This window comes from Uloborus diversus, chromosome 9, assembly GCF_026930045.1.
Source record: "Uloborus diversus isolate 005 chromosome 9, Udiv.v.3.1, whole genome shotgun sequence".
NCBI lineage: Eukaryota > Metazoa > Arthropoda > Arachnida > Araneae > Uloboridae > Uloborus > Uloborus diversus.
Window position 1 is genome coordinate 11,407,965 of NC_072739.1, and position 25,963 is coordinate 11,433,927.

General features: G+C 33.2%; 2 protein-coding genes across 4 annotated transcripts; both read left to right on the forward strand.

The window, feature by feature from the left end:
- LOC129230748 (gastrula zinc finger protein XlCGF57.1-like) lies at window positions 1–25,963 on the forward strand. Of its 3 annotated transcripts, XM_054865181.1 has the most exons (6): window positions 1–290; window positions 3,983–4,115; window positions 7,227–7,266; window positions 18,670–18,743; window positions 21,222–21,299; window positions 24,270–25,963. In XM_054865181.1, exon 6 carries the CDS (start codon window positions 24,536–24,538, stop codon window positions 25,781–25,783), a length of 1,248 nt encoding a protein of 415 aa, XP_054721156.1. In that variant the 5' UTR covers window positions 1–290; window positions 3,983–4,115; window positions 7,227–7,266; window positions 18,670–18,743; window positions 21,222–21,299; window positions 24,270–24,535; the 3' UTR covers window positions 25,784–25,963. The 3 variants fall into 3 exon arrangements, with proteins under 3 accessions (XP_054721156.1, XP_054721155.1, XP_054721154.1); XM_054865180.1 differs by lacking the exon at window positions 24,270–25,963 and having other exon boundaries at window positions 21,222–23,864; XM_054865179.1 differs by lacking the exons at window positions 21,222–21,299; window positions 24,270–25,963 and having other exon boundaries at window positions 18,670–20,667.
- Window positions 4,528–5,729, forward strand: LOC129230749 (gastrula zinc finger protein XlCGF8.2DB-like). Its single transcript, XM_054865182.1, has one exon. The coding sequence runs from the start codon at window positions 4,569–4,571 to the stop codon at window positions 5,490–5,492; it is 924 nt and encodes a 307-aa protein (XP_054721157.1). The 5' UTR covers window positions 4,528–4,568; the 3' UTR covers window positions 5,493–5,729.

A 25,963-nucleotide genomic window follows, 5' to 3' on the forward strand; every position in this document is an offset into this window, starting at 1 on the left:
CATTCCAGCAAGCGTCGATCCGGGAGCTGCCTCTGACGTCATTCGCTGATCGTTTTGGTGGTGCGAAGTGGGAGTTTACTCGATGTTTTTGAAAAAAAATATGAAATTTTTTTGTGCCTTAACACACGTTTGAATGTATTCGGGAAGCTTTAAATTTCTTTTCACATCCTTGATATGCTGTGGTGTGCTGCAAAACTCAAATAATCGATCTTCTACGCCATTGCTTGGACAGTTTAATAGAGAGCTCAATCAAAGTAATGAAATCAACTAGATTTCTTCCCAGTAATGAGGTATGTTATATTTGTAATTATTTCGTATGTGTCATATGGATACTCTTTTATGTGCTTGAAATTTTCTCAAAAGCGTGCCCATTTAAATGTTTTTAAATCGCACTTCATAGCGACCCCTCCCCTATGCAACAATGTGTTTATAATTTTCTTTTCGTGCTTTTTTGTAATCTTATAACTCTTCTTTCTGTGCATGGACTAGTTTTATCTCCGAAGCTAGATTCTTATCGAACGACTATTTTTTTAATTTCGAACTTACGTAAATAACCGATGACAGGTTTCAATTGAATAATAAAACTGCGGTTTATTTACAGCGCCATCTTGCGAGTTACTTGTTTTATGATAATCTGGTTTGATATGAATTGTTTTGACAACCGTTCTGGTATAATTTAACTTTAAGTAAATTAATCTTTGAAACATGATAGTTATAACTGTAAAAAATATAAATTTATCTAACATATGTTAAACCCATCACCTCTGTACTTCATACTATTAAAACACTAGAAATCTATTTAATCGATAAGCTACCTTCAATTTTCATTTTTTATCTGTAGCATTCAAAACCCTTGATCAAACGTATGCTGCATGTATGCATGAAATGTTATCAGTCAACATGTGTTAATTGGAATAACTGTTCAATTTTGTAAACTGTTTAAACTTGAGAACATTAATGTACAATCTTGCAGTAATTTAAATTTCTATAGAATGACAAAAAATAATGAATCTGTCGAATGCAATAATAATGATTCATTATACTGTGTACAGTAGTTGATTCAATTAACATTTTATTGCATGTTCATGCATTTCAAATTTAGTAGGTTAGTATTTTTTGTCAAGTTTTTCTGTTTTATTAACCACCTTATAAATGATTTTTCCAAAAAAAATAAATAATACAAAATGTTTCACTTTTGCTCAATTTAAAATTTAAATTGCATGAAGTAAAACAAGAAAATTTTACACTAAAAAAGACCCTTTATTTTACTGCTACAACACTTGATGATTTCAGAGTGTAAGGTTGATTTTTATTCACAACTTAAAGATTAAATAATGTTTCACATAGAAATAGTTTATGGGCCATTTCCCAGTATTCTGTTCAAATGTAGTCTGCAACATGAGACTTTTTTTTTCTATAACTATTTAAATTACTGTTTGATTTGGACGTCATTTTATTTTGAGTTAGTCCTACCAACACACAAACTCAAAATAAAGCAATGCTAATCAAGCAGTAAATTAAATAATTATGGCAAAAAAAATCATATGTTGCGGACTCTACATTTGGAAAAAATACTGCTTTTAAGTTATGTCAATTTGTGGGAGAATTATTTCTATACTCCTTTTGCTTTAAACACATTGTTTTCATAAAGAATTATCAGTTATTTTTTAGGTAAAAGGCACAAATATAAAGATGTTGAAACAATGGCAATTTGTGTTTGTAAATTAGGGGTTATAATGTTATAATATCAGTGTTTCCGCATTTTCTTGTAAAATTCATTATATTAGCCAGCAGGGCGTTGGAGTCGGACAGATTTGGTCATTTTCTCTCAACTCTGACAGTGCTTGTGGAGTGAGAGTGGGACTGATTTTGAGGTTAAAGGAGTCAGAGTTAAATGCTCTAAAATTTCCAGAATTGGGGTTGAGTGATTTAAGTCAACCAGATTTAAATCTGTTGATATTTAGAAAAAAAAAACAATGGATTTAAATCATGATTTTTCAAGATTGAAATTTTAAAATTTCAGAAGAATGAATTGGATGGCATGATGTGCAGAGTATTTTTATTAGAAAAGTCAAAAACAAATATTACCAAAGGGTAGAAAAATGATTCATATTGTAAAATGAAACTAAAGAAAAAAAAATATATATAGCAATAAATTTTTTTAAAAAGTTGCAAAGGATTATATGAAACAAGATGTTTCTTTTCAATGAAATTAAGCATAATAATTTATCTTTAGCAGTTAAACTTTTTACTTTTTCATTTAAAAAAAGAAACTTTACATACAATCTCTTTCAACTTCCATTAAATTAAAACAAATTAATAAGACAAGAATTTTCAAAAAAAAAAAAAAAAAAATCTGCTTTTCAGTCTTTGATGATTTTTATTAAAGATTTAAAAGCCAAGAAGCAGATGATTTTATTTTAGGGTTCTTTTTTCAAAAAAAAAAAAAAAAAAATGATTTGATGAAAATAATTCAATACTCTAAGTTATTTTTATTCTTTATTTCTGCAGTTGATATAATTCTATATTATTTTAAAATGTATTTATTTTTTAAAGAAAAGTGGAAATATGTTGTTTATTTTCGTTAAAAAATGCCTGAGGGGGAAAGCTCATATGAATAATGTGACTAAATTACTGTAGCAAGATATGACCAAAATTATAATATGGCCAACTTTAATTTTTAATTGTATAAAAAAAAAACATTTATCCAATTTAGGTACCTAACTTGAACAGTTAAATTTGTTCATATCAAATCTTATTTAAATGCATTTACATCTCAAAAATTCTATTTAAATTTTTAAAAAATCAAGGTTTTTATCAACCCTGGTCAGCGTCAAACTGATTTTGCGGTAAAGGAGTTGAATATACTAAGATTTCCAGAGTCTGAGAAAAAGTGGAAGATTCAGGTTTTGTCTCCAGGAAGATGAGAGCCTCCTTTACCCCAAAATTTGTACGACTCTGCAGCCCTGATAATAGTAGTGCCTCCCAATGTGCAAATGTGGCAATTTGATCCATGTTCACTGTAAACAACTTCCTAACAAGGTGCCCTATGAGTTAAAAGTAGCATTAAGAAACCTTTTTGTTTAAATGAATATACAGTAGACCCTCGTTTTACACTGATTTGATTTTACGCAGTTTAAGATTTGACACCTTCATTTCATTTTACGCATATGAGTTTTTATTTTACGCAGATGCTGCATTGCGAACAGATAAAATTTTCGCCTTCTTTCAAAATCGAAACTCCTTAGATTGCAGATAACACATAAAAACTGCATTTTTGGAGTGCTAATATGAGATCTTGGGCTACTGGAGACATTTTTTGAGGTTGTTTCCAGAACTCTTTCCAGACTTAAAGCTCACATAATTTAGAGCTCACTGGAGGAGCTTTTAGAAATGACCAAGAAGGACGAAACTAATGAGAATACAATTATCGATGATGATGACATACGACCAAAAGCCTTTCACATTGCAAATTTTGAGCTATTCCTTGACAATAGCAAACAATCTTTCTGATTTGTTAGTGGAAGAAGATCCGTCCTGGAAATGATGCGAGTGATCGTGGATGTGTTAATGCCCTACAAAGAACTAGAGAAGAATAATTAATGACTGCCAAAAGAATATCATAACCATTTATTTTCTACAAACACTAAGTTAATTCACTTTTTCTTTATACAGGTTATGCATCAGAATAAGTACACATAGAACCTATTATATATATTTATCTAATGAAGTTTTTTTTTTACTATGGAACCTAACTCCTTTTTTAAGATTTAAATTAAGTCTTGATTTACAGGGCAGTTCTGTGGAACATAACTACCGCTTAAAGCAAGGATGTACTGTATTTAACTGAACAGATTGGTCTAGTGTTAATTATTAGGATTAGCTTAAAAAAGTAATATTTTTAAAGTTTATAAAGTATTTTTAGATATTTTATGCTCAAATTATTTTTACAAAATCCTTAAAAACTGATTTTTCTCAATAGGTATTGCTTCTATCGACCCATTGTCGAAAGGCATAGTTTCAAGTTGTGAGATAATTCAATGCCACGTCAGTTGTCTAAGACATTTATATAATTTTAATGTTCTGACCATTTCTTCGGTGGCTGGATTCCAGAGGTTAGTTTGCCTAGAAATAGCCATAAAGATGTTGGTATCTAACTTTTTATATTTTTTGACTTATGCTTCCTTAGTTCATGTCCTCAAATATGTATGTGATTGTCTGCTCATCAAATAGACTGCAAACTGGTTTGTGTTAAAATGATTGTCAAACTGAGCAAAATTGCATCCTTTGGATCTGTCTGTCATTCCATGCTTCACAGCATTCCTGTTAGTGTTGCAAAACTTCAACCTTTTTAGAGTGCTCCAATTTATGAGAATCATGTTATTGTACCTTTAATTGTGATGTTTATTAATCTTTCATGAATCAAAACCTTTACTATAATTTATGAACAAAAATTTGTTGCGTTTTTAATGTTTAAAACTTAGGTTAGTTCATTAATGGTATTAAATCATTTAAACTGTTGTTGAAAGTTTTACATCATTTAGCCGACACTATTTTTAAGTGAAGTTATGGCTGCTCCAACAAATTTGAATGTCCCTCAAGCTAAGCCATGTAACATTTGCGAACACTGCCGTAAGTATTATCTCGGCCTGAAGCCTCATGAGCTGTATGCCCAGTGCGTGGAACGACCCTTCATGTGCACTTATTGTGACCGAACTTTTACTCGCAAAGATAAGTTGAGTGATCACATAAAAATGCATACCGGAGAACGACCTCATGTGTGCACTCATTGTGGGAAGAGTTTTACTCGTAAAGACAAACTCACGGTCCACATTCGCATTCATACTGGCGAACGACCTTACGTCTGTCCTCACTGTAGTAAAGGCTTTGCCCGAAAAGAAAAACTTGGTGCCCACATGTGCATCCATACTGGTCAGCATCCTTACCACTGCCCACATTGTGGTAAGGGCTTTGCATGGAGGGATAAGTTGGTTAATCATATTAGGATTCATACTGGTGAAAGGCCATTCGTTTGTAAGCAGTGTGGTAAAGCGTTTGCTCAGAATGATAAATTGACAACTCACATACGCATACATACCGGTGAGCGACCTTTTGTGTGCAAGCACTGTGGCAAAGCTTTTGCTCGCAACGACAAACTCACTGTTCATGTGAGGATACATACCGGTGAACGTCCTTTTGTGTGCAAGCACTGTGGTAAGGCTTTTGCAAGGAAGGATAAGTTGACGGCCCATATTCGTATGCACACCGGTGAGCGTCCATTTGTTTGTAATCATTGTGGGAAGGCCTTTGACTTGAAGGGCAAGTTAAATGCTCACATGAATATACATACGGGTAAACATCCATTTGTGTGCAATCATTGTGGTATCGGATTTGATCGTAAAGAGAAGTTGAATTCACATCTTTTACTGCACTTAGGAAGCAATCCCTGTGAAACACTTATTGTTAATCCTCTACTAGCAAAACCACTTTGAAAATCTAGTAAAAACCAGTTATAGTTCTCTTGGATTTGTTACTATTTATTGTGCAGGAATATGGTCAGATATCTTACAGACTTGCTATCTCTTTCTGACTAATAAAGAAAAAAATCCTCTTGATGTACTATTTTATGCATCATTTTTTATGATGTTAGAGGTTTGATTGTGATACATTATTGATTGATTAGCATTATATATTAATTAACTTAGTAATGAAATACCTTTCATGAATTAACTCAGGGTTCGTTGATTTAAATCAGTTTGATTTAAATTGTGATTAAAATCATGATTTAGATTAAATGATTTTTTTTTAAAAAAGTCATTGATTTAAAACAATTGATTTGAATTAAGTGATTTTTTTTAGTAAAATCATTAATTAAATTCAGTTGATTTTACTTTTATAAATTAATTTTGCATTTTTAGAATGCATTGTTCTAAATTTAACTGCACTGTATTATACTATCTTAACTTAAACAGGCAAAACTACATAGATCCCTCTTTCTGTGCATGTAACCGATTTTCACTCTATTGCTTTTACTCCAAAATGACAGTTGAGAACAAAATACAAATTTGGAGTTTTTCTTATACACCATGACTAATATGGTTCAGAAAAGTAATTGTTCAACATATTATTTTACACTAAAAACGTACATGATAAGGACATGGAAACCTTATCTTTAAGCAAAGTATAAAACAAAATCACATCTTATCTAAGCATTATAACGTATTTATAAATCTTAAAATATTATTGAATAGTTGGAGAACTTATCTTAAGTTTAAAAGTAAGTTGAGTGGATTCATCTATTGTATGAAATATATTATGTTTATAAATGTAAAGTATAATTAATATCTACAAATTTTTGAACATTTTAAAAAAATAAAAAAAAATCTGATTTAAATTTAAAAAATCCGACTTTTTAAAAAAAATTTAAAAAAAAAATCACGAACCCTGAATTAACTATGACTTAAAAAACTAAAAACCTTTGACAAAACTTTTTTAGTAGATAATGTTAACATTTATAAGCTCCGCATGTTTACATTGAAAAAGAGGCTTTTTGTAATCCTAACAATCCTGCCTTTGTTGGTGTTTATGTTTTTTATACTTAGTGCAAAAGTATTTATTTCTTTACTATAACTGGTTTCTACAAGATTATGTAATGCTGTTCAATGCTTGTTTTAATGTCCGTATACTAAATGTTGCTGTTTCTTGTTTAATTTTTTACTTTGTAGTTTTTTTTGTGGTTGAGAACTCTTGTTATAAAAATGCTTTGTGCATTTTGCCATGTTTTTTTAGCTGTGATCAAACTAGTTTTGTTTTGGTTGGTAGTAGTTATTTATGTGAGCTTTTTTGAAGTTTATATGTAAGCAGAAATGTAAATACCTACAGAACTCGGATAAAAATGATTCTTGCATTTTTTATGTAGATAAATGCAATAAAATTTCAGTAAACTTTTGAGTTTTGTCCTTTTTTTCTGAAATATTAACACAAACAGATGAAGCAGAAACACATATTTACATAACAAAATCAGAACACTTAAAGATAATGAAACCCAGGCAGTACATCATTTTATAAAAATTTCAAGTTTAGCACGCCAACCAAAAATAATTTAAACTTAATCTGTTTTTAATTCATAAGTTAGAAAGGGTTCCTCAACCACAGAAAAAACTTTGTTTACTTATGATGGGCAACATATTTTATTTTGGATCTATATATTTTCTTTTTTTTTACAGGATTCAAAAGTCAGCTGTTCCTTATCCAGCTAATATTGAAGTAAGAATTATATGCACTTAATTTTTGAGGGGGGTGGCAGTCTTTTCAAAATTTGACATTGATAATAATATTAAAATTGAATGCATTAGTGCAGAAGTTCCCGAACTTCAGACCTCCGCAGACCCCCTTCACCCCCTTCGGAAAAATGATAAATCCCTGGTGCACGCGCAAAAAAAAAAAAAAAAAAATGATTTTACACAGTTAAATCTTTTTTATTTTTTCTAAGATATTTGTACACTTTTTGTCCTTTGAATTTATTTATTCATTGTTCTGTATATTTTTAAAAATGTGTAGTGTTTTCTTTTGAAGGGGGGGGGGGGCTACTGCGTCCTGCATGTAGGGGAATGTGGAGCAAAGTAAAATGGTTAAGATGACTGAGTTTTTTCAAAATGAAAAAGTCGGGAATTTGCTTTGAAAATTACAGTACATAAAGAAAGAACATTGTATTTCATAATAAAACTTGCGCTGAAACAGTATTTTTTTTATCTTTGGCAGTAAATTTAAGCCTTCAAAAAAAAGTGGAAATTTTTCACTTTTTTTCCATGGGGCAAAGTGAAAAATAAAATATTTTTCTAATGAAATATTTTCTATTTGATTATAAATTATATTTTTGATCGAAAGAATCAGTAAATAAAAGGTTGAATGAATAAATGAAAAGATAATGAAACAAAAAACAAATAATTAAATGACTAAATCAATTGATATATGAAGAAAAATAAATGAGAGTAAAATAATGAATGAATAAGAAAATAAGTGAAATGAATGAATAAGAAAATAAGTGAATGAATGAATAAATATAAGTGATTTATACTAAATGAAGGAATGTAAATGAATTAATTAATAAATGAAAACATAAGTGAGGTTTATATTAAATGATTGAGTGAGTAAATGAAACAAACAATTTCACTTTGCCCCGTATGTACTTGACTAATTGCACTATTTATTGAAAATACAAATAAGCTCAATATTAACTAAATTTTTGCTGCATTGAACATTGGGAGGTCTCAATTAATATTTCAAATGATAATAACAAGAACTTTATCATTTTATAGTAACAAAAATAATTTTTGACTTACAACAAACTATTACAATTTATGAGTACCAATTTTTTAAAATTGCCTGTATTACCAAATGCTTTAATCTTCAGCGGTATTTTTTTCCTGGCTGGAATAGACTACATAAGGTATTATATAGTTAAAATAATACCAGATAGATGGGGCTAAAAGCAGAGTAAATATTTCAACATTTCACTTTGCCCCGTGTTCCCCTACTTAAGCAAGAAATTTTTTATTCCTCATAAATAGAGACGTACCGAGTACTCGGTAACTACTCGGTACTCGGCCAATTTGCTGAGTACTCGGTACAGATGAGTTCGGGATCATTTTTGAGAGCCCGAGCTCGAAAATTTGTAACCGAGCCCCGCCCGATCCCAGGTGATATTGTCTCGGACCAAAGTCCGAGCCCAAAGGAAGCTTTCTTGTATCAAAAACCAAACCTTCTACAATCTGACATGATCTCTCTGTTAATGGAAAATGTTATGTCAAATGTTCTTCACTAACAGAAGTTTCTAAATTTTCTCAAAATGCTCCACTTCAAATGCGTTACTGTATGACATATTACAATAGTAATCGCAAAAAAACACTATAAATAAGCGTTAATTTCTTTTTTTTTTTTTGGTTTAATTTTCATATTGATTGAACTGAATTAAATGTTCCTTTCATTTTCTCACAGTAAGTAAATGTTTATTTGCTTTGAATTTGTTTGGAGATTGACGATTGAATATCTTTGCTTGAGTCCGAGCCCGAAACCTATTTTCGGTTCTAGAGCCCGAGCCCACTTCGGGCTCGGGCCTGAGCTGAGCCCGTCTCATCTCTAGTACTCGGTACTCGGCCAAATTTTGATCAGATACTCGGCCAATACCGAGTAGTTGTAAAAAATGGAATATTGTTAAGTAGATTTTAGAATTAATAAAAGAGTGCAACCATATAATATACTGCAATCATTTACAATTCAGATTTACAAGTCATTAAATTTTGAGAATAATGAAGTTTGTTATGCTTCAATGGAGTAATGTCCGCAAAGTTAATAAAACGTATTTATTAAAAATGGAGCAGTGTAAAAAATATGAAATTTTTATATTATTATGTTTAACGGACTAGAACCAGGGGTGTACACAGGGGGGGGGGGGCATCTGTTGATCCGAGCCTGATGAGGGCCTAATGTTTTTTTAACTAGGCATGAAATATAGAACAATAAATAATATGGAGGGGGACCCGGAAAAGTCATTTGTGATGGGCCCCAAAAGTTCTGTGCACACCCCCAACTAGAACTAAAATAGATTGAGATCATACTTATTATTTATTTGTTTATGGTTAATTTTGAAAATGACCTTTTTATAAAATTTTTGACACAAACAAAATCTTTTACATAATGCGTAATTAAATTTCAGCTGGACTTTTGTTTTAAAAACTATTATATGGACATGGAGGTCTATACTACTATTCCAATTAGTTCGAAATTCATCACGTGTGTGTCGGTGGTTCTTCTTAAAACATAATTGGTACTCGGCTACTCGGCCAAAGTGCTACTCGGTACGTCTCTACTCATAAATGTTCTTTCTTTTTTAATTAAAATATCGTTACTCGTCCTTCAATTTCAATTATATTTAGGGGTTTTAGCTGGGTAGCACAGTGGACCCCTGGGGCGCCTGCAGACCACAGTTTGGGAAACTGCATTAGTGGCATAGTAGGATTATTAACTTTTTAAATCATACTACCCTAAAAGAACTGTGTAAAGTTAAAGACTTAACTTATTAATTGTCAGTAATTTCATACAAAAAAAAAGCTATTGCTGTATTCAACACAAATTTAATGCTTCACATTATCACTGTATACACTGAAATTTGAGAATAATGTTCGATTATTTATATTTATTTACCAAAGTATTTAGTAATAAGTATTTTATACAGGGTTGGCAAGTTTCTGCCGAGGTGGTTAAAACCACTGGTAGAAACCGGTTAAAGCCGGCATGGCAAAAACCACTTTCTGCCACATTTGCGGCAGAAACTGGCAAAAACTCACAAAATGAAAAAAATTAAATTATTGACGTGCAATAGGAAGTGCATGGAAAAAATAATTATTAACCAAAGCACAATTTAATTATGATATTACCACAATTTAAAATCAAATGTTACATTGTTTGGACCCTGCAGTTGCTTCTTAGAAAAGGTGGTTTCTAAAATCTAAACAGTTTCTCAATCTAATATGTACAAATGAGAAACTTTAGAATATTCCTGCAACAGAAGAGCTAGCAAGCAATGCATGAAGGAACAAGCAATGTTCGTGAAACTTTCATCTATTGTATTTTTTTTTTTTTTAACTGGTCCACCATGTAGTAACTGGGGTAGTGGGAGAAATTCAACTGGAAAAATAAGTTTCGAGAAATAGGGGCCATTTGTTTTGCAAAGCTGTGACATTAGGTACAAATGAAGAATTTTGAAGCACTTCTTTTTTCTTGAAGCACAGGATAATTTCGATCACAAACAATTTAAATGAAGCATATAAGTGAGCAAATTAAAATCAGAAATGCCTTTTAATTTTGTCGCTCCTCTTTCCTGAGTAACTATATGATTTTTTGTCCTTTGTTAGATTAATCCAAACATTACAAGCATCTGCAATTGAAAAGTTCCCTTCTCGAACTTAATCAAGGGCATTAGCATAGGATTTTATTTTTTTAAATGATGAAATGAATTTTAATATTGTAGTTTACCTAAACGAATATCATTTAGCAATCACTTAAGTAATTAAAGATGCTTTTTAGTTTTTGCCAGTTTCTGCCGGTTTTTACCGGTTACAACCAGTTTCTGCCACTGGCACGGCCAAATCTAGTTTCTGCCGGCAGAAAGCCAACCCTGATTTTATACCATTTAAGTAACGTAAAACGCATAAAGAGGAAAACTTAAAAGTAGTAATTAAATTTCTCGCCCAATGTCTGTCAAATTTAGGAAGCATAGTGCATTTAGAGAGAAACGATAGCTAAAGCAAACGAGGGTTACTGTTTAGCACCCCAAAGCTTGCAACTGCAAGTCAGGCCTGCGAAATTCAGGTTTTTGAAAAATATAAAATGATTTTTCACTGATCTTTGTTTATATATCTGCTGATTTCGAAAAGGACCACCATTTTATCCGAGCACAGTAGAATTTTACTGCATGCACAGTAGACTAGACTGCGTGAAACGCAAATTCTGAATTCATCAATTTTTTGCTCAGAATTGCTTGGAAATAAGTTTGTAAAAACAAATGCATGTGAAAAAATGCTACAAGAATTTCAAAAAGAAAATATGTTCGATTTTGATTCTATTAAATGCAACAATTAGCATAAAAAATGAATGGTAGAAATTAATCCATTTTGAAATTCAGTATTGCAAGAATAAAATCTTTTCAGAAACAAAATTAAAAATTGGGACACATATTCAATCATTTTAAAGCAAATTCATAACATTTTGTTTTCCTTCTTTCAAAATGATTTATTGTCTGTAAAATATGGTAAACCGTTAAAAAAAAAAAACATATGCACTTCCCGTTGTATCCGCCTCATCTTCAATTCATAAACTTTTTGTCTGATAAGCACTGTAGTCCCAAAAATTTGGGACTTTTTTTGGTTCACCGTAGCTGTTTTAAATCATTTTTGTGCCTTATTCAAGATTTTGCCCAATGTTGAGCCTAATTGTGGCAGTCCTATCCATAAATGAAGCATAGGTACTTCGTATGACTCGACGTTAAATCCCCGTTATCACAAATTTGCCATTTCAACTGCGTTTACGTGCGGACTTTGTTGATTTCAAAAATCTTGCTAAAATTAATTACCAACATTTTAAACTTGTTAATAAATATGAGATGGCAACAGATAAAAATTAGAAAACACAAAGCTTTCTCTGATTTAGTTTTTAGGCCTCGGTAAAGATTGAGTTTTGCGTCTTAATAATCAATGGATTTGGTGTCTGATATTTGTATCAAACAAAAGCCCTTTTCAGGGCCAAATTTTTAACCTCAGAAGAGCGTACTAGAATTGCAGCATCACTTCTAATACAAAGCCGAACATTCAACCTAAATAAAAATGTATAATACTTAGCTGTTTACGCCTAACGTAAAAGATCCGCAAAAGACGGATATCTATACTCATATTCCAATCATTTTTGAAGTACACAACGTGTTTTACGTTTATGTTAAATATTTCCAAACCAATAAATATTGAAGTGTCATTTTTCTCTTTACATTATAAAGATTATCAGTTGTTCATCTCCGTAGTTTCATATAATATATCAAGAAATCGCTGTGAAAATATTCTAATCGTATTCATTGATTTGTAGGGACTCTAGCTCAGCCTAAATATAAACAAGCAACACGAAATCTTAAAACAGAAAGCCCAAAAAGCTAAGTCGGGCCCAAGCGCAGTTGAAATGGCAAATTTGTAATAGCCGGGATTTAACCTCTAGTCTTCGTATGTCCGCCTTGTTGACCAAGAAGCAGGGAACTTTTAAATCACTGCAAATGGTCCAATGGTGGTTCCTGCCAGGTTCTCATAACGTTCTTTTAACTGTACAAACTGTCCAACTGGTACAGATGCCTACAGGCTTCCGTGACAGTTAAAAGACTCCTTTTTGTTCGATCTATAAACAACGGCCGTTCATCTTTATTGTAGGTAGTATTAATTTTGCTCATCGAGATCCGGGAGCATCAATCATAACAATAGACTCAAAGTTCACCTCATCTTCCAAGTCAAGGTCCTTTTCACAGTTTCTGAACTGATAAAAAAAAGATTCATGTAGCTAATAAGTTTTTGCCTTCAATCCAGAGCCTCCCCCACTGCTTCTTTTGAAAGGTCCCACAACACAGAAAAACCAACATAAAATTGATTTTTTCAAGAAAGCAAGACAAAGATAGAATTTTTCCAGTATTTTTCCTAAAATCAGCACCAAAAAATACATAAAGTTCACAACTTCTCTTGTATTATTTTCATCCCAGGCCTGTGTTGTTCATTAGATTGCCAATTCTGTTCATGAACATTTCGCTTATATGATAGGAGCTATTTTCAATCATACTTGTGCCAGGCAAAAAAACAATATCTACAAGTGTCACAAAGCTTTGTTTACTACTACTTCTCATAGAAAACATTGTAGCTATATACAGGCAGGAGTGCTCCGAAATTTCATTGGCTGAAATTCTCAATTTGCTGTAAGAGAAGACGTGAGTATGCTCACCTAAGTACATTTAATAAAAACAGACTTTCGGGCATTTAAAAATTGCCGAATAGTCAGGCAAAATGTGCCAAATAAGGACGTTTTTGGGAGATCACAATGATCATTTTTCAGGGCATCCCTGTATACAGGGTGGCAACAGAACCAAGAAATCAGGGAATTGCAAAAAAAAAATAAATAAGGGAAATTGAGTGAATGAAAAAAAAAATCATTTTGCAAAAATGAGTACAGTAATTTCTTGCACATTGCCAACCTATCTTCTGTTAATGAGTTATGAATAATACACTGCAGTTGATTATCTGATTTTTCTGAATGTCCAAGAATTGAATCTCAATTTAGACAGCAGGTTCGTCGAGGCAGCAGGAATTTCAAATTTTTCCCGGTGGCGAAAGGTGTGTGCTCAGTGCAAATTTTGTCAGAAAACAACAAAAAACACACCCACTTAAATTTAAAACCATTCAATTTTTCGAAGCCGAAGAGGGGAGGGAAGCAAGTGACCCTGCTAAATGACGGATCTCGGTGACAGTAGGTAAGAGGCTGCAACTTTAACTGTAATGTTTTTTATTTTATTCTGAATTTTCCATTCAAGCGATTCTGGCTACGAAATATGAATAATTCTATAGGCAAAGGAGAAACTATCTCCATTCACACATACCATTTGCGCTAATTAATGACTAAGTGCTTTTGCATTTGCTAATTGTCTGAAAGTAATTAATGTAATATAATCATGATTTCAGAAAGCAATCATTTTTTACATTGATTTTGATTGTAGCTTTAAAATTATTCATTCACATTTTTAGTTTAGTTAAAATTTTATATCAAAATCATTTTTTGGGGGGAGGGAAGGGGGGCACTAGGCAAATGATTTCAGATTTTTTTTTTAGTTAGGGGGTATAATATCAGTGAAGATGCAAAATGTAGTTTGGCTGAATACCTAAGCTTCCACTAACTAATGGCCGGAACTTAGGCTGTTGTACATTTGAGCTTTAGCATTAAACTTACAACAAATGCATAATATCCCATTGTTCCAGCTATTAATAGCTTAATAGACACAAAAATAGGAAGAACTCTATGCCTCAGTCAGAAAATAATTTTCATACTTAATTAGCCTGAATTTTGTTTAAAATGTTAAAATTCACACAAAATGAAAAGGAAGTGCAGAAACCCAACCCCCATGTTTTTGAATGCAAACTAAGACCTGTAATTTCTATACATATAAATATACATACAGTGAAACCTGTGTATAACAATACTGTCTATAACAATAAACCTGTCTATAATCTCTACACATATAAAGTAACTTGTCCTATAAACAAAAAAATTGTTTAGGCAGATATCGTGGTATTCAACACTTGTTTTAAGACAATCTAGTCATACTGATTAAAAATATTCATACCATTTGTCTCTATCATCCATCATTTTTGAGATACCTGACCTTAACCATTTATGTATGTTTATAACATTGTATCAAGCCAAACAGCTCATAGACAAGTTACACTAGAGAACATATTGCTAAATAAAGTACTAATTAAGATGGACTATATAGCATCATCTAGTTTAAGGTATAATGCACACAGGGTTCAAAAATATCATGATATTTTGGAAAGTATCCGTTTTTTTTTTAAAAATATATATCGAGATTTTGATATGCATCCAATATTTTCATTTAGCACAAACTCAAGTCTTCAGAATAGTAAATGCATCCTCAAAGCACTTTTTTTTTTCTTATATTACAATTACAATATGTAGATTTAAAATTAAGGTTTCTTTCATTATTTATATCTAATATTTCATTTTGCATTTCTATCAATTATAATGGAGTTAATTTAGCAATAGCTATTTTACTCATTTTCTTCTGTTAGCTACTTTTACAGTTATATGGTTCAGAAATAAGCAATATGCATTAGTCGGTGCAGAGTCATAAGACATTTTCATTTTTGTCTGAGCAACGTTAGGCACTTTTAATAATTAAAATTGTTACATTACTAATAATTTTATGAATATAAAATACAAGTAAAAAAGGAATTTTATATTACTTTGTCATATTAATCATGCATTATTACATCATAAAAATATTATAGTACACAGTAGTATATATAGTACACATAACTCTTTGGTTATTTTTAATAATAAATGAACACTATTACTATGATTAATATACTTTTATATTGAAAATACTGTAGTTGAAAAAATAAATATTGAAAATATCATGATATTTTCAAAATAAATATCGGATGTATATATTGTGATATATATCATGATATATATCGGCGAACCCTGAATGCACTTATAAAATACATAGGTATAACATAAAGTTCTTTAATTTAAATTTAGTTTGCTTTGAATTTCATGGCTGTAGACTTGTGTTTACAAGTTTACAAGTCTTATGTTACAAGCTGAGCATTTGGCAAGTTGCGCTGAGGAATCCAGCAGTGGTCAGCCAACATTGTTGCATTCCATCGAACCTGATAGCGTGACTTAGGGACTGATTTAGAAATTTTAGAAGTGTAAGCACAAAAAAAAAACTGTAGGGTCCCCTTAAATTGCACAATCAAAGAAAGTGCTCAATTGCACATCTTTTCCTCATTGCAGAAGTTTCCATCCCCCAAGAGCAGCGGTGTACCCTCAAAAAGAAATAAATAAATAAAAGCCGACCCCCCTAAAAAAATCTGGTCTACTGCACTACTGATTTTTTGGGGGGTTAACCCTATTGACCCCCCTTCCCTGTGACAACCTTGGCAGTTGCATGGCTATAGGCTGCTATGTATAATCTTAAAAGGAAGTTATGAAGTTACTTAATTCCTGTATCAATGTATTTGTAATTTGAAGTTAACATAAATAAGCATTATACAAAAGATTCAAACATCTTGAAATATTGTAAATTAACAGAAACAAAATAAATGCCATAAGCACTAATAGTGATTTCTGTACTAACATGGAGTGACGGGTGAGCCATCTAATTCTACGCTAGATGTTACTAATCATAATTGTCTCACTTAATGGGTTGTGGTTTTCCACTAAACATATAAACTTTGCTGAAACAGAGCCAGCAATAACAAAGAATTTTTTAAACTTGAATAAAAAAAGTTCTCACAATTTTATAGTTCAAATCAATGGAAAACATTTATATATGTAAAAAAAGAAGTTTCTAATTTATGGGGGCACCTAAGCCCGGGCTTCACAAGTTTACACTTAAATTAGGCCCTGTCCATCATGGTAATGTCCCGATGAAAACGTTCGTTAAACATGTTCATCACTGACGGAACCTAGGTTATCGGGAATGATGTCAAGAAGAGGAATCTTGAGGGACATAATGCACTTCTGCACAATATTCACAAATTCAGGAGATTTATTATTTCCAGAGAAATTGGCCATGCCAAAAATGACTTGAATGCCAAAAATGCATCTTTTTCAGTTCTGCTGAGTAAGTCGATGATCTTCCTTATTTGTGGACCCATGAACAAACCTTCTTCCACTTTTGCATAACTCAACTCGGGAAACCTGTTGAGAATAGGTGCCAAAAAGCATACGAGTGAGTTGTCTAGTGCCTTCACGAAGTTCTTCATGGGCCCTAGCTTTATATGAAGTGGAGGCATAATAATGGAAATATGAAGGGGGACTAAACATTTTTAAAGAGCATTCTAGTTTATATATATATATAATTATATATATATATATATATAATCCATTGTGGTGTTAAAATTGGAGCCCTGAACTACTCACAATCCGTGGGAAAATTCAATGTTCCATTTATTCCAAAAAAAAAAAAAAAAATCTAACGAAAGGAGGATGAAAAAATACATGTTTTTGTTGATATCTTGAAAACCTGAAGTGATAGAGCGAAATAGTTTTCAGATTTGAACTCAGCATGAAAAACTACATTAGAAAAAGTAAACATCATGCCATGTGGCTTGTTCATCAGTGTAATCAAAGCACAGCTAAAACTACTGAGACTAGAAAGGTGGAGTTTGGAACATTTCGGTATATTTTATAACTTTGGCACATGTGCTAAGGGGCAATTTTTGTAAATTTTGATTTGAAGGAGATGAAATGGGATGGGGATATTTTTTTCATACTTATTCACAAAATTCTCGAACGGTCCAGAGTTCAGGGTCAAACCCGGTATTAAAACATTCACAATTTTAACAGGATCATGAATATTCAGGTAGAATGCTATTTGGATGCCTCACTTGCCAAATCAATTAACTCCATAAAACAAAAAGTCGAGAGAAGTGATAAAAGAAGATAGTGTTATCCAATAGGAGTGAATAGGCACTCGTGTTATTTTCTGCCATCACATGGTCAGAAATGTACTGAACCAAAACTTTAATATAAATTCACGTGTAAGCATTGATATAGCACTATTAAAGCAGAAATGAGGATTTTTTAAAAAGTGGAGTTAATTTATTTGGAAATTGAGGCATCCATTATTGTAGTTATTGGTTAAAAACTAAGGTTTTCGTTAACCTGAACATATGTCTATGCAAAGAAATTGTCCATTCTTCCAAAATTTTGTACCATCCAAAACCTTGTTAAAAATGACTACAAAAAAGTTATGAGTGTTAGAAGTACAAATAAATTAATTTATGAAATATTTCAATTTCTCCTCCTTCTGCAGGAGATTAAATTTATCTTGAAGAAAAGCTGAACAATATTGTTTGTTTTCATTTTTCACTTGAGTAGTTCTTGCAATTTTTTAATGCATTAGGGCTTCATCAGTAAGCCTATTGCTGAGTGAAAACTGAGGCAAAGATGAAACTCATTTCAAAAGACAATAAGAGGTTTAGCCCTTTTCTCGTATTTATTTTCATCTTTTCCGAATGATTAGAAATTAACTTTAAAACCCACTGCTTTTTACTATATATTATAAGTTATGCATGTTAATCATTGTCTGTCGAGCCCTTATTCTCTTACATACAGAAGGAATATTTTCAATTTCACACTCAGTCATGAAAAATCGAGAAATAAAGTATGTTTGGATAATTTTGGACAGCTAGGATGATTAGCACTATGTTGCATTTCTTCATTTATTTAAATTAAAATATATTTCAATATGAATAATGATATATCTATTTATTTTTTATTGAGTAAAACTGTTATATGTTTTACTCATAGTTGCTGAAATGATAAAAACATCTTTTCTTCCAGAATTGACTGTTATAAATGTCTCAGAACATCATAAGAAGAACTATTACTTTACATTTAAATCATATGTGTAAAAGGTAATGCCATTGTTGTGAACATATTTGAAACCTATTGTACCTTAAATATATTTATATTGCATTTTTATGATTGTTTTATTGTTAAGAGATTTTTGTTATTGTGGATTTTTGTTTGGAGCAGTAATTCTTAACTTGTTAAGTTGAATGTTTAAATTTTAAAATTGAAAAATGTGTTTGGTGTGTTGATGTCTTTCAAAAATAAGTATTTTAAGCATTAATTTCCTAAAATGGCATTTGTTCCAACAATAAACATTCCAACTCAATCTTCACATGTTTCAGACCATTGTCGCATTTACTTGATGGGCATGAAGGCCCCTCAGATCTATCCTCAACAACTTGAACCAATTTTCTCTTGTCATTACTGTAATAAACCCTTTACCCATCAAGACAAGTTAAATGAACATGTAAAAACACACACTGCAGCAACGTCTCATGTTTGCAGCCACTGTAACAGAACTTTTGCTCGCAAAGATAAACTAAATGCTCACATGTTGGTCCACACTGGTCAACGTCCGCACACTTGTTCCCAGTGCCCTAAAAGTTTTACACGCAAGGACAAGTTGATTGCACACATGTGTGATCACACGGGCGAACATCCGTTTACTTGCCAGCATTGTGGTAAGGGATTTGCTTGGAAGGATAAACTCATAAAACACATTAGAGTGCACACTGGGGAAAAGCCCTATGCCTGCAGTTATTGTGGTAAGGCTTTCACCCAAAATGACAAGTTGGTTACACATTTGAGGATACACACTGGTGAGAGACCTTTTGTGTGCAAGCACTGTGGAAAAGGCTTTGCACGCAATGACAAGCTCACCACTCATGTGCGGTTGCACACAGGTGAGAGGCCATTTGTTTGCCAACAGTGTGGAAAAGGTTTCATTCAGAAAGATAAACTGACCTCACACATGTTTGTACATACTGGTAATTATCCATTCACCTGCATACATTGCAGTAAGGGGTTTGTTTGGAAGGATAAGCTGATCAGCCACGTTCGAACACACACCGGAGAAAGACCATTTGTCTGCAAAGAGTGTGGGAAAGGGTTTGCACAGAATGACAAGCTAGCAACCCACATGCGCATTCATACTGGGGAGCGTCCCTACAAGTGTAAGCAATGTGGGAAGGGCTTTACCCAGAAGGATAAGCTGACCGTTCATACTCGAATACACACGGGGGAACGACCTTATGTTTGCCAGACATGTGGGAAAGGCTTCATTCAGAAAGATAAGCTGAATACACATGTTAGAATTCATACAGGAGAGTGCCCATTTGTGTGCCAACACTGCGGGAAAGCGTTTTCTAAAAAAGACAAACTGACAGTGCACACGCGATGTCACACAGGAGAACGGCCATATACCTGCGAGCACTGTAATAAGGCGTTTGCCAGAAATGATAAACTGACAGCCCACGTTCGTATTCATACCGGGGAACGACCGTTTGCATGCAATCAGTGTGGAAAAACCTATATCACAAAAGGCAAATTGAACATGCATTCAAAAATGCACTTGGAGAAACCGACCTTTAAATGTATTCATTGTGGGCTTGTCTTTGATGCAAAGGAGAAACTGGACTCCCATCTTGTAGTTCATGATGTCAAATATCCTTTTATTTGTAACCATTGCGGCATTGGGTTTCACTGTAAGGACAAATTAAGCACCCACATATTGATTCATATTACTGAAAGTACACATGCTGCATTGATTGTCCATTCTTTGTTGGGAAAATCCTTGTAGAGATCTAATTGATATGCCTTTTTTTTTTCTTCCATAATTTTAGGTATCTTGAGTTATTGTTTATTTTCAAAGTTTCAAAATGTATCAGTCTTGTTGAAATAATTTGTTTTGAGAGCTGTATCAAAAATTTTGTAATTCCAATAATTACTCAAAACATGATTAGCATTGTAGATACATTCAATAAAGACTTGTTTATTACTTCTTTGTGATTCATGCTTGGATTATTTTATTCACATGGAAACACATTAACTAATCTAGTTTGCATCTCACCAAAACACCCAACGGAACAACATACAACTATTAGCATTTTTTAAAATTTATTTATTTTTTTAATAGCAGATAGTGAAATTGTGTGAAACAAAATGGGAACAAATTCTGATTAATATTAAAAGTTTTTGAAATAAATGAATTGCTTTCTGTAGATGGCCAATTTAGAAGTTTCTTGCAAAAATTTCTTCGGGTGTAGAAAACTGGTTTAAAATCTCTTTTTATTTTAAATCAACTACATTTTACAAAAATAAAATGCAGGGCATTTTTCGTTTTTAACTTCAGATGTAACATCAAAGCAGTACATGTTTTTAAAAACATCCATGTACATCGAAATTCTAGTTCAACAAATACATCTGTGATAGAAATAAGCAATGTTTTCAGTAGAAATTAAAATACTTATTTTTATTCCACCCTCTTTTTATGCAGTATCAGAAAATATTTAACTGATTGGCTAAAAGAAATTTTCTTTCAGAAATGAGCTGTCCAAGTGGGACTGATTGGAAAATTTTGGAACTTCAAAGTAGATGAAAAATAAATTCCAATCCAAAAGGTAATAAATGCTCTCTTAATGACCGAAAATTTTCTTCAACCCATAAAAGCATTTGATAGTTGTTATATTGTAAAGCTACCTCAAAGAAAACATTTCAAAATTCCTGTATTTGATCATAAGCAGCATTGCATCATTACGTAGGAATTCATGTACTGTAAATATCCATTTGCATTATTTTCAGTTTGTACTGTGAAATTAGTTTGTTCTCATGATGTGCCATTTTAAATACTTAATGTTACATTGGCTTTTTGAATATATACGCTGATTGTATATTGTTTAACTTACTGAGAAATGTCAGAGAAATATGTTATGTTTAGTTTTTTTATGTGTTAGAGTGTAAAGTACTATCGTTTTCAAAGTTCGTGGGCATTTTACTAAGATTTCAAAATGTTGAAAAATCCCTCCATTGGCGTAGAGATGGCTGTAAATATGGCAGACTTGACCAGCCTCCACATTCCTACCACGCAACCCCACGCTGATTGCGAACATTGCCGTGTGTACTTTGTGGACATAAAAACTCACCAATTGTACACACAAACTGCGCAAGAGCAGAGGCCCTTTGCATGTAACCAATGTGATAAAAGCTTCACACGCAAAGACAAACTCGGAAACCACCTGAGAATGCATTCCGGTGAGTGTCCACACGTTTGTAGCCACTGCAACAAGGCCTTTGCCCGAAAAGATCAGCTCAACGCCCACATACGCATACACACCGGAGAGCGACCCTACGTATGTAACCTATGCAGCAAGGGCTACACGAGAAAAGACAAATTAGGGGCTCACATGTATGTGCACACAGGCCTACACCCTTACCACTGTCAGCACTGTGGGAAAGGGTTTGCTTGGAAAGACAAACTAACAAATCACATTAGGATACACACGGGAGAGCGTCCGTTTGTCTGCAAGTATTGCGGCAAAACGTTCGCTCAAAACGATAAGCTGACCACCCACATTCGAATTCACACGGGGGAACGGCCGTACGTCTGCAAACACTGTGGAAAAGCATTTGCCCGTAAAGACAAATTGGGAGCCCACATGTGTATCCATACTGGTGAACATCCTTACAACTGCCAACATTGTGGGAAAGGATTCGCATGGAAAGACAAATTAACTAATCACATTCGCATACATACGGGTGAGCGTCCATTCGTATGCAAACATTGTGCTAAAGCGTTTGCACAGAAAGACAAATTGACTGTCCACGTGCGCATTCACACGGGAGAGAGGCCTTTTGTTTGCAAACACTGTGGCAAGGCTTTTGCGCGAAACGATAAGTTGACGGCCCACGTACGTATGCACACGGGAGAGAGGCCCTATGTGTGCGTGCACTGCGGAAAAGCCTTTGCCATGAAGGGAAAACTAAATACACACATGCGCATCCACACCGGAAAGCATCCCTATACTTGCAATCAATGCGGGAAGGGGTTCAATCGCAAAGACAAACTCAATGCTCACTTGCTTATACATTTGGGTGGAGGCTCTTGTGCTGCGCTCGTAGCCAAACCTCTCCTTGCTAAAATTCCAGAGATAGCACTACAAGGGCCTCCTGCCATGCTACCACCACCACCTCCACTACCACCACCACAACCACCAGTTACTGACACAAAGCCTCTTGTTGTTGCTGCTGCTGCTCCTCAACAGTAAAGCACATGCAGCTGTATAGTTGCATTCAAGAAGTTTTTTGTCATTGACATAATTGCTGCAACTCTGTGGTGTCAGTGGAACGTTCCAAATTCCAAGACGTGGATTTCGTTGAATCCTTAATTTCATTTGACGTATGGTTCCAAAGTTGTCTCAGGAGACAGAATGAAGTTGAGTGACTCACTTTGTATTCCTTTGCTGTCTCTTGACACAATTCAAACACCCAGAGGCGACTTGTCACACGGACAGGGCATGTGATTAATCAAAAGCCTCTTTTGTTAGTGCACCAAATCAACTGGGAAGAAATCGAATATGTTATGGCAACGAGATCTGTTGCAATTATTGTATCTGCTTAATATTTGAACAAAATACTAACACTAACTCACTCAAAATTAAATTGCAAAAGTGCTTTGAAAATAAGACAGAATTGATTAAATCATGTAAAATATTTTTTTTTATTTTCCTTGGTTGTTTTCCAAAATAATAAATGTGTTCTTAAAAGTGCCTGACAAAAGAGGCTCGTAAATGAAAAAAATAGATTTTAATGAAAAAAATGTGAGTTTAATATATTAAATGTATTCAAAATTAAAAGATCCTGTACTCTTTAAGTGGTATGGTTTACTAATGTGTAAAGCCACAAGTGAAATTGCATCTAGACTGAAGGAATTTACTTTCAAAGTAAATTTTAGGCATTTGATTAGATTTACATTTGTTATGAGATTTTTCTCTTTTAAATTTGATCATATATTGTTATTTCTAGTTACAGTTAAAACAATTTGTTTTTGCTTGTACACTTTAAACTGTGTCGCAAGCTGTATGTGTATGTAATATAATAAATGAATCAATCAAAAGTCTGAGTTTTTCTCTCGCATCATTTAAATTGCACAACATATAAGAAAAAATCACATAACATCAGTGATGATAATGAACCATACCATCACACAGATACTTTTATTTTCATCCAATAGCTTTTTCCAACATTTAGAAAACTCCTATGATTAAGCGGATTTATGCTCTTTGCATTCACAACAGTAACTAGAACCACTCATAGCTCTCAAGTATTTTTTTTTCTTTCCATGTGAAATATTAATTTCCAGAACTTAAAAAAAAAAAAAAAATACAAATTATGAATGTAAACTCTTTAAAAGAACTAAAATTAAACATACATGGGTTAATTATTAATTTCTAATATAGTATGATTTCATTTTCTCTATTTAGAGATGTAGAATTTATAAGGATGTAATTATCTTAAATCAATTGTAGTTTTGTACAATACTTTTTGTCAGTACTGCCTTGACTTCTGACATTTTTCATCCCTTCTATTTTCAGAAAAATGTCTCATTTCTCCATTTCTGATTGAACGCAAAACTTGGAGCAAGTTTTCCTTAAAGATCAATGTTTCGTCGCCGAGGTAATTTTCCAAAAACATAAAAACTGTTTTGCTAGGTCCGTATTTGGTAGGAGAACATGCAAACACTGAAAATAAAATATTAATTTATTCTGCTTATAAAGCACAAACATCACAATGTGCAACTGTATGAGGTAATTATGTGCAAGACACAAACTTTTTTACCCAGCATTACAAAAATCTCAAAATGGCTAACGTTGTGAATTTAAACATACCAAATATACAACCATGTCAACCTCACAACATTTGCCAGCATTGTCACATATACTTTGTAGATGTGAAGGCTGAGCACTATAACATTAATAATAACAGTCAGGAAATAAAAAGCTTATTCACTTGTACATACTGTCAAAAAAATTTCACTCGCAAAGATAAACTGAATGACCATGTCAAGTTGCACACCGGTGAAAGTCCACACATTTGTACATATTGTGGCAAAAACTTTACAAGAAAAGATAAACTCACTGCACACATTCGAATACATACTGGGGAATGCCCTTATGTATGCACCCAATGCGGGAAAGGGTTTACCCGAAAAGATAAGTTAGTCGCTCATACTTACATGCATACTGGTTTACATCCATTTACTTGTCCACATTGTAGCAAAGGATTTGCTTGGAAGGATAAATTGACCAACCATATAAGAACGCATACCGGTGAAAGGCCATTTGTGTGCAAGCATTGCGGCAAAGCTTTTGCTCAAAATGATAAGCTGACTGTACACATTAGGATCCACACCGGTGAACGGCCATATGTATGCAAGCACTGTGGTAAAGCTTTTGCACGCAATGACAAACTAACGGCACATGTGCGAATCCATACCGGAGAATGTCCGTTTGTATGCAAGACCTGTGGCAAAGCTTTTGCGAGAAATGACAAGCTGACATCTCACTCATACACTCACACTGGGAAATATCCATACAACTGCCCTCACTGTGGTAAAGGGTTTGTGTGGAAAGACAAATTGACGAACCACGTCAGAGTGCATACAGGTGAACGCCCATTTGTGTGCAAGCACTGTGGGAAAGCTTATGCACAGAAAGATAAGCTCACCGTGCACATCAGGAGCCATACAGGAGAGAGGCCATTTGTTTGCAAACACTGTGGGAAAGCATTTGCTAGGAATGATAAGCTCACTGCTCATATTCGAATACATACAGGTGAGCGCCCTTACGTATGTGGCCAATGCTCAAAGGCTTTTACTACAAAGGGCAAACTGAACATTCATATGAGAACGCACGATGGGAAACTGCCATACACCTGTACCCACTGTGGGAAGAACTTCAATAGCAAGGAAAAGCTGAGTGCGCATCTATTAATTCATCTTCAAGCAAATAATCCTTGTGTTCCATCATTGATTGTTCAACCTTTGATGAGTAAAAGTTTGCCCATTCAGCCGTTCGCCCATTCAGCCAATGGTGTAACTGAAAACTGATTTTGGGGATAGGGAGAGCTTCTCTCTCAACATATAGTGCTAATACATTCTAGAACATTCATTTGTGAATTATTTGTACATACAATTGACATCTGATGTAAAATATTAAATAACCTATTGTAGCAGTTTTAAATTTAATGTTTTATAGATAAACCTAGACTCTACTTTCTGTGCAATCAT